At 42.4% G+C, this 16,805-nt stretch overlaps 1 protein-coding gene across 6 annotated transcripts in view; it reads right to left on the bottom strand.

Moving 5' to 3' along the window:
* The window catches only part of PTPRZ1 (protein tyrosine phosphatase receptor type Z1), a 138,368-nt gene extending 137,441 nt beyond the window's left edge, over positions 1–927 (bottom strand). For all 6 annotated transcript variants that reach the window (XM_078376720.1, XM_073000546.2, XM_078376719.1 and 3 more), the window contains exon 1: positions 423–927. In XM_078376720.1, coding sequence (XP_078232846.1) covers positions 423–483 — 61 coding nt within the window. In that variant the 5' untranslated portion in view covers positions 484–927. The remainder of the gene's footprint in view (positions 1–422) is intronic.
* Positions 928–16,805: the final 15,878 nt, after the last annotated feature.

Genomic DNA, 16,805 nt, shown 5'->3' on the forward strand with positions numbered 1-16,805 from the left:
AGAGCTCGGGGGGGGGGGGCAGATCGCCTTGACTTCAAGGAATGCCCCTTTATTTCCACGAGGCTGCCGCTCGTCACAGAACGGCACAAGTCCCGGACCACTAACAGGTGCCTCTTCTCGCTCTAGGTGTTCTTGTCCCCACATGACATGTCCCAAGGCGCTACAACCCCAAAGTCTTGCATATTTCTCACGTTTTGCTACCACGAGCGCGGGGTGTGCGTGTGTGTGCGTGTGCGTGTGTGTGTGTGTGTGAGAGAGAGAGAAATAAGGAGGGAGAGAGGGAACGGGGTGGGGGTAGAAAAGAAGGGCGCACGACGGGAGGCTATCCTTATCCTTGAGGCTGACAAGACCGGGAGGAGGAGGGCACGGGACCGAGGTGGGGAGGCAAAGTTGCCGTAGTCCCACGCCACACGTACACTCACCTAGTCCGCCCAAGCAGACGAGCTGGATAGCGGCGAGCAGCACACGCTGAAGGACTAGCATTTCCAAACCGTCCCGGGTTTTTTTCTCCCCCTTCTTCCACTAAACCTTGCGGTGCCGTTCTCCTTTATTTCCCTCGCAAGCCTTGCGCGTCGCCTCACCGGCGGGTGGGCAGGCGAGTAAGTGGCGGTGGGGGGTTAAACGTACCCACACGACTCTTCTTCCAGGTTGAGGTCTCCTGACACGCTCGCCCCGCAAGTCGGGGAGGCAGGGAGGGAAGGAGGGGAAGAGAGGGTGGAAGAGAAAACAGTTCCTTAGCAGGAAGAACCCGCGAAAGACTCTGGCGGGAACCGACTCGGAAAGCGCATCTCTCTCTGTGTGCGTGTCTCTCTCTCTCAGACTTTCCCCAGCTGCCGCCGGTCCAAAGCAGTCGAAGAGCAGGAGTGCTCGCGCGCGCCGAGACGCGCGCACTCGCGTGGGGGGGTGGAGAGGAGGAAGATCGAGAGCAGGCGCTGGAGGGCGCGCGCTCCGGTAGGAAAGGCGCGTGGGCTGGAAGGAGGGAAGGAGAGGAGGAGGAGGAGGAGGAGGAGAGAGATGGCGAGAGGGGGAGTCCAGGGAGAAGGAGGGTACTAAAGATGAAAACGAGAGAGACGCAAGGGGCGGACTGGCTGGCTGGCTGGCTGGCTGGCGGGGCGTCAAGAGGGATGCGGAGGAGCGTCTCCAGTCAACTGCAGCCTCAAGCGTCCTTCCTCGCTCTCGGGGCGGTGTTGAAGCCTACAAGTCTCCCGCGGCCGATTTCATGCTCTCTGCCCCCTCAGGGAAGCGAGTGGCGGGCAAACGGGAGGGCGGCGAGTCCTGGAGGTTTTCCTGCGTTAAAGTGCGAAGGAGAGGCCTTCTTCCTCTTCACGGAGATTGGAGCGGGTGTAAGCACTCCAGCGTGGCAGCAGGCTGCTGAATTGAGTGTGTCACCTGCAAGAGAACGAGGGGGGAAACTGGAGGGCGCCCACTGACTCACAGGAGCGCCAACATGGCAACAGAGAAAGAAGTTGTGATCCTTTCATTCGCCAGGCACACCGGGCAGATCCCCAGTTTTAGGGTTCCAGAAGATATGATTGGCACCATTGGGAAAATGTGAAGGGCACCAAATTTAGTTTTATGTCTGATAAAATGCTAAGCTTCCTGTCAGTAGCATCCTCCTCCGATGGTAGTGGTGGTCGTGGGGGAAGTACTTCCAGGCAGGGGACCTCAGTGGCATGAAAGATGGAAGTACACAAGAAACAGCTAATGCTCCCCCACCCCAACTTCCTAAACGAGATCTGAGTGTGATCAAAGAAGGCGCTTTCAGGATGCATCTGACGCTTGAGATCATTTCTGCTGAGGTGCCAGGGACTGAAGCTGGCATTTCCTGCATGCAAAGGCTGCATTTTATCTTCCAACTACTATCCTTTTCCAATATTAAATGGCAACTAAAATTTTCAAATGGGCTTGATTTCCTTAATTCAGGCATCAAAACAAAGTTGGCATCAGAATCGACGGCAGAGTTTAAGCTTCTAAAAGTACAACAAGCAGTTGGGATCCTGTCCTGCTGAAAACAGAAACAAGGGGAAATGTAATTAGGAACTGGAGATGCTGTTACAGGCGCTCACCTTGTGCCAATCAGGAACAGGTCCAAATGACATTTTTATCAAACATTTACCCTGCTTTGTTTGCTGAATTTTACTGGAGGATCACATGACATCATTCTTCATTCCTAGTGCTACCTTGTTTTTTCATGGTTTCTTCTGTCTTTCTCCTGACTGCAGAAAACCCATTAAGGATAAAAGAACGGAGTAGTTGCACAGTGCCTTCTAATTGCTATTATGAGGAGCCCTCCATCTGAAAACACCCACACCTGAAAAAGGTGTTTTGACTTTTGTTAGCAGTAATGAAAGAACGATGTTACCCTGCAAAGCTGGTTTCACTCAGAGAATACGGTTTGCCCCAGGAACAGTGTGCCTTCCTTTCCTAGGCTTATTATCATATTTACCATACTTTAGAGTTGCAGCCACGAAATTAAAAGACGCCTGCTTCTTGGGAGGAAAGCGATGGCAAACTTTGACAGCATCTTAAAGAGCAGAGACATCACCTTGCCAACAAAAGTCCGAAAAGTCAAAGCTATGGTTTTTCCTGTCGCGATGTATGGAAGTGAGAGCTGGACCATAAAGAAAGCAGACTGCCGAAGAATTGATGCCTTTGAATTGTGGTGCTGGAGGAGGCTCTTGAGAGTCCCCTGGACTGCAAGGAGAACAAACCTATCAGTTCTAAAGGAAATCAACCCTGAGTGCTCACTGGAAGGACAGATCCTGAAGCTGAGGCTCCAATACTTTGGCCATCTCATGAGAAGAGAAGACTCCTTGGAAAAGACCTTGATGTTAGGAAAGTGTGACAGCAAGAGGAGAAGGGGACGACAGAGGATGAGATGGCTGGACAGTGTCTGCGAAGCAACCAACATGAATTTGACCCAACTCCGGGAAGCAGTGGAAGATAGGAGGGCCTGGCGTGCTCTGGCCCATGGGGTCACGAAGAGTCAGACACGACTAAACGACTAAATGACAAGAGTTGTTCATTACAGAAAGTAAAAGAACAGGAATCCATCATTAAGATCATTCCTGAATAATCACAACCATTAGCACCCCGTGTCATAATTGGGACAGAAATAAGGGCTCACTTCTAAGAATCCAGATCAAATGCTGATCCAGGTAAAAGGGTGTGGCTTGAGCACTAGCATGCATATTGTAGAAATTACAGCACTGATATTCAGTTTGCACTGCTCTCCTGCGCATTTGTCACCCAACAACTGAAAGCTGTGCATTCTATTTTAATCAATCTGATGTTGAAGAAACATTCATATTTCATTTTGACATCCCTTTCAGTGCCTCAGCGATCTATATCAACAACTTCATTCACTGCTGCATGCTCAGCAGCCTTCTTTTTAAGCTCCTCGTTAGGTGTAAGAAACACAGTAGATTTAAAACAGCATGCATGCACTTTAGCTTTGTTCTAAAGTGGCCTAAAATGAATTTGAAACCCATTGCCACACCTGTCCCAGAGAATAAGAAACATGCCAAAGTAGAGAATGTAGTATCTTTTGTTGGAACAATGTTTGTAAATGTAAAACTATGCAAATTTATTCCAAAATGTGTGTGTTTGAGGGTGGACCAGAGATCACATCATGGAGTATTATTTTTGGGTGTGTTATTACAAACAGAGGCTAAAAGAGTTAGTAATAAGGTATGCCCTTTTTCTTGTTGTTTTCCAAATCCTAGAACTCTCCAAGAATCACCCAGGCAGAATTCTAGGAGTCACAGCCCATAAACACACACCTGTAGATACCTTAATTTCAGTTACCTGGATAAGCCTGAGGGCTTCTTCAAAGCCTTCTTCTAGGTCTTCATTGCCTACTGTAATGCTTCCTGGGAGAAAGTTCTCTCAGTGCTTTTGGATGGATGGGGTCTTCAGGAAGTGCCCTCTACAGAACATTAAAAAAACAACTCAAATTACCATCTGTTTGGCTTCACTGGGACATCCGGAACATTATTTGAAAAAGCAGTACTAATTCAGTTTTCATACAGTATTGTCTCTGTGTAGGTAGGTAGCTATGAGCTGTAGGAAGAACTTGACATGTTTCTGACTATGCATATTATATAGTATCTGCAAATATTATAATTTATCAGTTTCTTTAAGACAGCAACAACATCCCAGCTACAAAGGTCACTAATAAGAATACCCAAGGATCTTAACACTTCCTATAGTTTGTTCCACAGCAGCAATCAAGTTACAAAGATCCATAGATCCAGTTTTCATGGATTCAGTTTTCATGGATCTTCACAGTGCTATCAAGATACCAGAGTTTTGGATCCTTCTCCTCAGGATATTTCCTGAGCATCACTATTATTCTAATAAGGCTTGACCTCCTGGTAAACTGGGATATGAAATGGAAGCGACTGGCTGATTTAGTGAGGACTGGCATTGGTTTGAATCAGAAACTGAGAACATTACCTTTTTTGGATTAGAATTCTCAGAACTCCAGACAGCATGCCTGATGGTCATGTGAGCTGTGGGATTTTGGGAGCTGTATATTTTTAAAGTTTCAAGCTCTGATCTATACACATAACTCAGTATCCTGTTGGTGAAGAAGCATGCGTGAAATTGTGTGTTTCTGTAGTTTGTGAAAAGAGATACCCACTAACCATTTGCACAAGAGGAAAGTTATGAAGCTATGGGGTAATCTCTGGTTTACAGAATTGTAAACTGGGGAGCAGGAGAGCGAATCATGAAGCACTCCAGCCATGCAGCTACTTCAGTTTACGAAAAATGAATAGGGTACTGGCCATAATGGTTTGTGAGTGATTGTCTTGTTTATCACTTTGATTTTTATCCACAATCTTTACACAACAATTTCCCAAACAAATACCAAAATCCCCCTAATAAAACTCTTTGGAATAATGGAGATGGTGGAGTTGCTAGGGAATGAGGGACAAAGGATTGTTAGAGGAGGAGGGGGTTACTCCAAATGTTGGAAAAAATTACTTTTCTGAAGTATAACTCTCAGACTCTCTTGGGCTGATTGGCTTGAGCCACAGCATTCTGGAAGTTGTAGTCCAAAACAACTTCCAAGATGAACTCATTACAAGTCAGGGCCGAACTATGAAAAGGTTTGGCCCTTGAATTACAACAGACTTTTAGTGTCCATATAATAGAAGACAATTTCTTAGTATTCCTACTTCTTAACTGCAGTATCCTCTCTAATGCTGTCCAGCCTACTGAATGATGGGTACCCAGTGTGGTGCAGTGGATAGAGTGACAGAATAAAAATCTGGAGAACAGGGTTCTGATCCCCACTTGGCCATGGATATTCACTGAAAGAGTAGAACTGGTAAAACTGCTCCTTAAATATCTCATTTACCTTGAAAGCCCTATTAGGGTCACTGTAAGTCAGTTCTGACTTGATGGCACACAACTAACTAACTGAATGGCAAAGCTACCCTTGTAGGATTGAATGAAATAATTTCCTGCATAGAGCTTTACTTGTTACACATGATTTTTGCTTTGGAGCAATTTTTTTGCAGCTGCTTCCAAAGTCCATAAATACAAAAGCTTCTCTGCTCCCACAGCTTTTCATCCCTCTTGCCTTGGAGGTGAGAAGGAAAGGAAGATTATATGAACACTGACAGAATGTGTGTTGACAGGGCGGATGTAATTTGTGAAGGCTCCTGCTGTTACCCATCTTTCCCCATGGCTGGCTATAGAGCTAAATCGTGTGTGTATGTGTGTGTGTCCATATACGCAAACTGGAGAACACCATGAATGCTAATGGAGACCCTCATTGGCTGGATAAGCTACCAATAATTACAGCACCATAGTTTGTCAGCACAGATAAGACAATGAGCCACAGATTGTTTAATATTTATCATTAATATCCAGTATTTAGTGGTTAGTTTTGAAGTGACAGTGCTCATTATGGTGATTCCCATAGGCTATAACCAGGTCCTCAAGGAGAGTCTAGAAAGGCAAGCAGCTATATTGATTCAGATAACCAAACCAGATCTCTAAGTGGTTATAATCCCGGCCAAGAGTAACACTTTTGTAAAAACAACAGGTTTCGATTGTCCATTTAAGCCACCTCAAAATATTTTGTATTATAACAATGATATCTTAATATAGTATGTACTTCTCCCTGCAGCAGTGCTGGGATTACAGGCCCCAGATCCTTGTGTAGATCAAAATCTTTGTATAATTCCAGTGCCTCCAAAAATGTAGTTACAAAGCATAAACAGTTCATTAGCGTGCCTGTGTGTGTGCGCGCGCGTGCACGCACACACACATGCACGGACACACGATATTTGAGACATAGTGACTTACTTGCTAAGTAAAGGCCAAAAGTTACAGATTATGGAAGTGAACAGGAAGATATGTAGAATAGTAATTAAATAAGGGTACAGATAGGACCTGTTTACTGTATATGTTTACAGATCCAGTGATGTTTTGTGGCAGTGGATTATCCTAAAAGAATCCATACTGTTATCATAAAAGCATACATGTTGCGTGCTTCAGGAACACCTCAAAACATTTTGCTGCCTGAGGTGAAGACAGGATGGTGCATCTCTTTATTTCATATACAAAAATCAACTGAATTGTCAGCTGAATCTTGCTTCAGCACTGCTGATGGGACAGCATCCTCTGCTTTATCTGAGCACTAGCTTGAGGAGCACAGAGCAAGCAGTGTGGCTTATCAAGCGCTGTCTCTCAACACCTTCCTACCACTCCCTGTTCCTTAGTACTTCCTGCCTAAGGTGTCTCCTTCACTCTCTTTACAACTTGGCTGGTCCTGCTGTGCTTAAACCAGGGTGGGCAACTTCTAAGGTTCCAGAAACCATGTTTCCTCCCCACTTGACACACTGAGGGCCATGCCTGACCCCCAAATGTGCAGTAAAGAACAAAAAGATTTTCAAAATCGAGTGTTACTAGAGGTCAACATCTGATGTCATTTAAGAGATTTAGGAAGGAGATTTCAACGTACCTATAAGTTTCCAGAGACAGAAAATGGCATTTATTTCCAGAATTATTTTGTGACAGAAATACAGTATATCCAAAATCTGTAGAAATTTCCTTGGAGGGCCCATGTTGCCCTAGGTCTACACTCTGCCCACCCATGGCTTAAATAAAGAATATTTTTAACTTGTCATTTCATGGTCCTAATTACATTTATTGTTATCACAAGGAAATCCAGTCCAAACATTGTTTCTCCATTTAGGAAAGCTAATTCAACACAATGCAAAAGAACACAACATATTAAGCCAAATATTTTAAAAACATATAGAACGGCAAGGGAATCTGAGTCAAATGAATGTATCCTTGTATTTTCAGGTATGCTTTTTATACCAAGTACAGTAAATGAGTGAACTAAAAATGCAGAACAGATGACCATTTATTGTGAGATATTTTTAGATCCTCACCAAAACACACACAGAGAGAGAGAGAGAGAGAGAGAGAGAGAGAGAGAGATCAGATGGATTTACTATCTTAGCTTATTGCATGGCCTAGCACCTCTCCAGCCGCTATGTGGAGCTGCCATGCTAGGAGAGGGGGCTGACTGTACTGGGCAACAACAGGGGCCTCAGTAAGTGTGAGACCCACCTTTCTCTGGCCACTTCCTGTAGATGAATAGCAGCACAGTATTTACTACATATTTAATTATTGAAATATTTATCTATTTATTTATTGGAAAAAAATCTGTGTATAACGAAAATCATGATGCTCAGACTCGTGCAATTCAAGAGAGAAGTGCAATTTTGCTTAGGTGTAAGTTATGCACCTAAGTACAAAGGCGATATGAGAGACTGAGAAAGCTTGCAGAAGATGTTATTGTTACTGCTAAGTTTTTTTAATTCACAACTCTAGCTATCTCATGTTGGAATAGTCCGTTATACACTTTCTCCAGAAATCTGCACATGTGACTGGGTTTATTGTCAGAGTTAGGATTGGAGGCTAGCCACTATGGTAAATAAAGAGATTCTCCAACATTCATCATATTTCCTCTGGAAATAAAATGTACATATGGAACAAATAGTGTGTACAGAGTAAGAAAGTAGAGTTTTACTGTTTACTATCTTTCTGAGATAATCCTATAATCTATCCATCTCTAGGAAGACCTCCCCTTTTTCCATTTTAAATTCCTTTCCCAATTAAGAAGAATGATAATTTCAGCTATTATTTGTTTTATATTTCATGTTTGAATTCTTATTCAGCTTTACATGACTACTAATTCAGCTTCCCTTAAAATGCAGTTCATATTTCTAATCCATGCTAAGTGATTTGGAAAGGATTCTAATAAACAGTTGTATTGATTTCAGTGAAATTCCAAAAAGAGAGAGAGAGATGCAAATAATGGCACAAAATAGCAGAAAATAACATTCTATATTCAAATATTTCAGAAGTACAGGAATGTAAAATTACTTCCTCCAGTGGCAGAAGTGGACTGAGAAAGTGTTGAATGACCCACATTTGTAATGATTTAAAGAAAAAATAAAAGGTTCCCTCTCCTTTCTGTTTCATCTCTGAGTAAAAGACCTGTTCCCATGGCAGCCAAAATAAAAGCCAGCTGACATTGATTTAGTACCAGGTCAGTCCCTGGTGAGATAGTCCTGTGCATCCTGATGAAACCTGCGAAATTTACCTCAAATCAGATTGTGGTGCACCACTGTAATTTTTTGTTTTAAAAAAATGTGTTTTAGATAATGCATGACTGTTTTGTTACAGACTGATGTAGCTTGGAAGTCATTTGCTTAGTTTTCTCCTACAGATTATCCCTGGCTAGCTGCAGCAACAAGCTTGATTGATATGCATAATCATGGTTGAATCCTTGAGAATAGGGTCAGTCTAACAGTCATAGTTCACACACACAGAGTGACCTTGGAGGAAAGAAAGGGTGCATTTATAGCTTGAAGTCTGTCTACAGTTCCACATGTATTCTTAGGGAAGTGTGTGCAGGTCTGATAATTCCTTCCAATTGTGAAGATACAGATTAATATGATTATCATCATCATCATCATAGAACTACAGAGTGGGAAGGGACCCCACAGATCATTAAGTCCAGCCCCTGTCAAGGAATGTTTGAGTAAAAATTATAATAACATATTGAAACCTTGATCATTAGAGTGGAGGGGGGCAGAGTTTCTGCTTCCCTTTAGTGAACTGCAATACTATATGTCTGAAGACAGACATATTCTGTGTGATGAAGTCATTTGAAATGACCTTGCTTGCTTCAATTTCAAATGCAGGAAATATATGTCTAAGCCATTTCCACTATTCTTAGGAGATAATCCTTTGGTCCAGGAAGCACATCCAAGAAGCCATAGGATGAAATGGAATGCCCTGTTTGAGGCTGAGACAATGTTCCAGCATCAAAAGGGAAGATTTGGTCTCTTTTCTCCCCTCAAACTCAACCCAGGCATTATAGATACTTCCATGATGATTTCCTTCTGAGATCAGGACATAGAGTAGTGTTGTACACTGAGTCAGAGGTATATGAATGAATGAATGAATGAATGAATGAATGAATGAATGAATGAATGAATGTCTACCATTTGGGGGCTTTGGAAGAAACAAAGAACTGCAGCACTCATCTGCTAGGCTCATCTTTAGGATAACTTCCTGTGATAAATGAGACGAGAGCATAGAAGCTCTTGTCGGAGTGCCGTCCCCATATAAGATATCCAAAGAGGTGCAGACCACTCCGCCTCCAAGGAAAGTACACCAGGGAAGCTGGAAACAGACAGACAGAAACAGCAGACAGAACAAGAATTGGTGGGAAGAGAAGAACGGGGGAGGTCCGTAGTGGAGGTGGGAATGGGGGTTATAGACAGCAGGACAATATTCCAGGGGTGGTGGTGGAATTCATCTGGGTAGAGGACCCATGGACTGGGAAGTGGGAAAAGATAAAAGTCCTAAGGGAAGAGGCAGACTATCGTCAGAGAAATGGGCTTTCCCAGCATCCCTCATATTGGGGGAAGTCTGAGGCGAGGGAGTGGAGGAGACGTTTGAGAGAAGAAAAGGAAGCTGTTGCCCAAGAGGCAGAGGAATGTCTGGCATGGCGTGTGGAGGAGGCACAGAGGATGGTGTACCTCCGAGACCATGGGGACCCTTCACGAGAGAGGGAGACCAGGTATGGAGAGAGAATGGAGATGAAGAAACATTACCACTATTGAGAGATGACGACCCAGAAGCTGATATTCCAAGTTATGAGCTCTTTCTACCAGAACCCTGGGACGTTAAATCCTTGAACCCATTTGATTCAGAACTTTGGTTGCCCTAGCAGGGCCCGTTGGCGCAGCAAGAGACATTGCAAAGGGACACTTTAAGAGAAGTTTTACCATTAACTAAAGAAATAAATACAGTACCAGTTCAGATTTCGGTTTGAAAACAACTCCTGTTTTATTTGAGCAAAAGTCGGAGGCTAATATCGAACCCTCACACTTCCTTACTTTTTTTTTTGTCTGTTTTCACCTTTGTTGCTGATTTTCAGAGGCAGAAGAAGTAGGCTGGGGTGTGGAAGCAAGCGGGCCATTCTTGATGTTGGGTTAAACATTTTATCTATTACAAAAGCCCCCAACAAGGAACTTTGTACTTACAGATATAAATGTAAGTGTGATAGGATAGAATATTATGAGCTACCCTGAGAATATCTAAGATTGGCTGACTATATAATAAATCCAGCAGTCAATGAAACAAGTGCAACATCTTGGTGGCTATAATAATAGATTCATTCTGTCTGACATTGCCACTATCCATTGTAGAGTTTTATTAGTGAAAGGGCAGAGATTTAAAATATCGTTTAGCTTTCGGATGAACCACTGCAAATGTTTGGAAGTGAATGTCGTGACAATGACCCAAATCTGATATGAGCCAACTACTGTTCATACCATCCCATCAACACAAATTCACATCCAGTTGTTCCAGCATCTGGCTGCTGGGGATGGATATCAGCCATGAGCTGACTGATAATTGTGGTGCCATTCTCTGGGAGTGTTATAATCTCTCAATTTGTTATTTTTAGAACCTGTGACTATGTTATGTCTACTTGTCGATTGACATAGAAAAGGTCATAGTAATACTATGAGGGTCTCATTTCTCGTTTTCAAAGACAACATAGACATGGCTTCATCCTGCATATTCAGCCTGTCAAGTTAGAAATACCCACCCCCCTTCATATTCCTTTGTTATGTGAGATATAGCAAATTGACTTAAGAAACAGGACTTTCTGAATTGTCCAACATGTGTCACAGCTTTCATAGCAAGGCGCATATTCACATCATATTAACTGCATTTCACCAACACCAGGCAGTGAAGAGTTTATTTCAATGAGTATTCTCCCTTAAAAAACAAACAAACTACAGTTTGTTGTTGTTGTGTCTAATTTACACCAAAAATCCAAGGAATCTAATGCCTTTCTCACCATAGGAGAATTCTGAGGAATTCCTCATGGTTATGAGTCATAATGGCTAAGGTGTTAATTCCTGTTTCTGTTTCATGATTTGTAGCATAGTTCATGACTGTAACTGTTAGCCACCTTTTTACTTTGTTATAGAAAGGCAGAATAAAAATTATTTTAATAAAAACAAATAAACATAACCTAACAGGGTTTAGCCAAATCTACAAGCTGTTCTTATGGGAAACATATTGGCCTCATGCAATTGCAGAATTCTAGTCAATGAATTTTCTGAATTAAAAGAAGTTATCCACCAAGCTGTCACAGATACTTAACAATTTGATTACACTTAGACAGACTGCTGGACTATCTCACTGTCAGTATTTCTCAGATAATTTTTTTACTTGATGTCCACCCAAAGCTGCTTCCTTAGCAAAAGAATGGGTCTGAATGACATTTCAGTATACAGTATGGTTTTTACATATACTGTATATCTAATTGCAAAACGATGTCTAAAGAGTACGTTTTTCAGTCAACTAGTGCTGAGCTAATATGGATAGAAACAAAGAAGTTGTAACTTTCATTGTCAGGTTATTATCAATTATCAGAATCTGTCTGTCTGTCTGTCCGTCCATCCATCCATCTATCCCTCTATGCATGCTTATTTCCAAAAGTGATACAAAACCTATGGAATTGCATTTCCCTTTTCTTCCTTCAGCAGACTCTTTTACGTGCACTGATTGCAAAATCACATTCCTTGTTGTGTGACTATGTAAGGGGGGGGCAGACTGTGTTACCCTTCATATGTGTTTAAAACATGAATAGGAGTTTGGCACTGAAGTTGTAAAAATGGGATTCCAGAAATGACCAATGATAAATAATACCAAGATTTGTGGAAAGGTGTAATGGAATCAGTAAGTGAGTGAAGCACTAAACAAGGTTTGAGGAGTGAGGAACTGTTTCAAGGCTATCCATAGCACAGAAATCAAAGAGCCAGGTAGGGCATTATTAGTTCGGCCACCTCACAAAGCTGCAAAGACTGTCCCAGGGAAGTTCTGCACAAAGCAGAAGACTGGGTAATGTTTCTGACCTGAATAATGATCTCTAAAGCACTCCTTTTGTACAGCATTCAAAATCTGTCCTCTTATATAAGCATTCACATTACAGCTACTGCCCTCTTTGTGTAAAGTAACACTGAGAAGCAGAACAGTACAAAACCCCAAGGATATGGTAGATACCCTGTTTCCCTGGAAATAAGCCCTAACCTGAAAATAAGCCCTAGTATGATTTTTCAGGATGCTTGTAATATAAGGCCTACCCCAAAAATAAGCCCCAGTTGTGAAACCCTGCCCTCCACCATTGTGCAGCAACCAGAAGAAAATGACATGACTGTATTTGAATAAACGTAGATTATTGTACATGAAAAAATAATAAAGCAAAAATTAATATAAGACCCTGTCTTATTTTCCGGGAAACACGGTACTATATACTCCCAAAATACAAAGTACTGGATTTCTCAGGTGTAAGCATTGGATGCAAGTCTTCACCATTCAAAATCTTTTATTATTTTTTTAAAAAACAAATTATGCCAGCTTTGTGAGTTAAAGTTTAAACAGGGAGGCAGGACGATTTACGCAGCCCTGTGAAGATTCCCTTCCCCTAAGAATGACTATGAGCATTGTCTATGGGCACAATCTCTTTGAAACACAAAGAATGAGCAATGCGCAGTGACTTTAGGGCAGTGATCCCCAAATGTTTTGGAACCATAGACCGGTTGGGGGTGGCGGGCTCCGTGCGCAGAAGGGGAACCCCCATGCTCGTGGGTGGGTGTGTTGTGCTCGTGGGTGGGTGTGTTGTGCTCGTGGATGGGCATGTCACGCTCGTGCATGCGTGAGCACAACACACACCCCACAAGCAGAACACCCCCTGCAAGTGCAACACCTTTCCGTGCTAGCGCAACACGCCCTCCTCATACATGCGGGGGTGGCAGAGATCCGTCTCTGCAGCCCAGTTCTGGGAAGCCGACAAACCAGCACCAGGCCACGGACCGGGGGTTGGGGACCCGTGCTTTAGGGGACCTAGAATGCTCAAATGTGGCCTTCAGAAACAGCAGTCCAGCAGGATGAATGCCTATCCCAGTGTGTCCTGGGGAAATGTTTATGTTCAAGGCTACAACTGAGCAAACAATCATATCATAAATGCAATCATTTAGAGGAATGTAAAATAGCATGTTTCAACTCTTCATTAGAAAGAGAATATAACAACATTTACCGTGTGTGTGTGTGTGTGTGTGTGTGTGTGTGTGTGTGTGTGTGTGTGTGTGTGTGTGTGTGTGTGTGTGTGTGAGAGAGAGAGAGAGAGAGAGAGAGAGAGAGAGAGAGAGAGAGAGAGAGAGAGTCTAGTTCCCCCCCCTTCCAGCTTTCACATTATAGGCACAGATCCAGTGCACAATGAGCCATTCCCGTGGTCTTAATTATCCCTAGCAATGTAAGGCAATTTGTTTTCAAATCTTTAAAAACAGTAATTATGTACAAAAATATTTCAGATATCGTTCAGTTTTCTTCCCAGCTGCAACTATGACAGCACTCTTGTGATTTCAGTGTATTTATATCATCTAGTATAGCTGTGCAATCTGTCACAAAATTTTAATCAGGATTGCCAGTGTATGGATTGCATATGATCAGTTATACAGCATTAAAATAAAAACTGGCAACATTGCCCAGGTGCCATTTGCTATGTGGGAGGAGGAACTGAGACATGCTTTGCAAAAAGCAATTCCTAAGATCCAGGAAGTCATAGTAATGTGAAAAGTAACTAGTCAAAAGTAGGACTAGCCTACAAACGGTTAGCCTAAATTTCTTTGTTCTATCCTCATTTTTCCTATCTTATTTCCTTGAACATTCTTTGTGGCTTCTTTTCAGTTCCTGCTTCTCCAAAAATATTTTGGTCTCAAGACCAAACTAAGACCTGAAAACTACTGTGTGATTATCACCTGCTAGAGTGAGGGAAATGAAGTGCTGCAAATAGACAGGTTGTATTCTCTTTTTCTATTAACACACAGTATGTTTGCTGTTCTGATTTCTGTACAGCCCCTAAGGCATTGTATGGGGAGATCAGGGCTTGGCAGCACAGAAATAATCTCCAATCCACCCAGCCATTTTCCCAGCCTCCCAAAGGGTCCACACAAGTGCTACAGGTTCAGCTGTTGTTGCTGCAAAAAAGGAGTATGATGAAATATCTGAGAGCATGTCCCTTTTCCCTAGAAGAATTGTGTTCTATGAAACACAATTGACCTGAGAATCAAGGCATATGTCCTCTGTGTGCTAAGTTTCCCACTGAAATCATGCTGGGTGGTTCGTTGCAGCAAAGGCAGCAATAGCAGAAGTGCCAGGTCTTTTGGTGGCAGCAGGCAGGTGCTCATCATTTCCAGGGTATCACCCTCTCTGCCATAGATCTTCTGTTTTTCTAGTTGCCTTGTGTGTAGTGTCATGAAACCGATACCTGCATAGCCAGTCTTATGCAGCTGCTGGGAAAATCAGTGAGATTTCATCTGCCCTGCCTCGTGGCAGATAAATGCCTCTTTCTAGATTATTAACCCTATTCCATCCAAACCTACTTAAGAGTAAATTCCAATGAATACAGAATTCTTTTTATGTGCCATCAGATTACTTCCTACCTGTGGCTTTCTTCACTGTTCAGCTTTCACACAGTGTGGGTAGTCTTGGCCCTGGGTTCCACCAACATATCCTTAATGCATCGCTGGAAAATAATCAGCATTTGAAATGTGGTATTGGAGGAGAGCTTTAAAAAACCATGAACGACAAAAAAACTAGAGAAATGGTTCTAGATCAAAATCTAGCCTGAACTGTCACTAGCAGTTAAAAGGACTAAACTGGGACTATTATGGTTGTTTGGTGTGGTGTAGTGAATAGAGTAACTGAATCAGACTCAGAAAGTCTAGTTTGAATCCCTGCTCAGCCACTGGGGATGTGGAACTGGTAAAACCACTCCTTAACTATCTCACCTACCCTGAAAACCATTTTAGAGTCACTGGAAGTCAGTTTCCAATTTGACAGCACATAGCAACAAGGCTATTATACTTTGGATGAAAAGACAAAATTCACGAAAAATACAATAATTCTGGGGAAAGTCTGATATATATATGAGTTCTTTTTATGTGCCATCAGATTACTTCCTACCTGTGGCAGCCCTATATTGACTGCCAAAAGGTGCTATCATTAACAGGCCTGCTATATAAATATATATAGCACCTTTTGGCAGTCAGTAATTCATAGGGCTGCCACAGGTAGGAAGTAATCTGATGGCACATAAAAAGAACTCGTGTATATATATCAGACTTTCCCCAGAATTATTGTATTTTTCATGAATTTTGTCTTTTCATCCAAAGTATAATAGCCTTGTTGCTATGTGCTGTCAAATTGGAAACTGACTTCCAGTGACTCTAAAATGGTTTTCAGGGTAGGTGAGATAGTTAAGCAGTGGTTTTACCAGTTCCACATCCCCAGTGAGCCTACATGGCTGAGCAGGGATTCAAACTAGACCTTCTGAGTCAATTACTGTATTCACGACACCACACCAAACAACCATAATAGTCCCAGTTTAGTCCTTTTAACTGCTAGTGACAGTTCAGGCTAGATTTTGATCTAGAACCATTTCTCTAGTTTTTTAGTCATTCGTGGTTTTTTTAAGCTCTCCTCTAAAACCACATTTCAAATGCTGATTATTTTCCAGTGATGTATTAAGGATTTGTTGGTGGAACCCAGGGCCAAGACTATCCACACTGTGTGAAAGCTGAACAGTAAAGAAAGTTGACAGCAGTACATGACAGGAGTGCGCAGTACATAAGCTACACAATTGTTGTTGAACTGCAACTCCCATCATGCCTCACTCTTAACTGCCCTGACTAGGAATAATGGGAATTGTAGATCTACAGTAATTACAAGGATATAATTTGGTCTTAATTCCAAATAAGTGTGGTCTTAGATTGTAAGGTTCCAATCCAAGGGAGTCTAGCCCTGAGTCTACTTTTAAGTATACTTGTTGAAAAAAAAATCTAGGAGGAAACTTGGCCTGTGGCTCATTTTCTTCCATCAAGGGTCCAATTAGTAACAGGAGATCATTTATATTTAAAAACAAATTTATATTCATACTTAAAATTGATTTCCACTCTGGGCTTATTCATAAATTACTCCAGTCTCCAGAAGACCTGGTATTAAAGAAACTAATATTGAGGTCCCAGCCAGCATGAGTCTTGGCAGCTGTTGCTTAACCAATTAAACTCTGCTTTAGACACATGCTGATGAGCCTTTTCACTGGTTGCCCTGCCAGAACACACTTTTTCCACAGAGCCTTGAAAAAGAAAAGTTGCTTAAGGGAACCCAACTCCTAGAATCCCATG

This window comes from Pogona vitticeps, chromosome 5, assembly GCF_051106095.1.
Source record: "Pogona vitticeps strain Pit_001003342236 chromosome 5, PviZW2.1, whole genome shotgun sequence".
Taxonomy (NCBI): domain Eukaryota; kingdom Metazoa; phylum Chordata; class Lepidosauria; order Squamata; family Agamidae; genus Pogona; species Pogona vitticeps.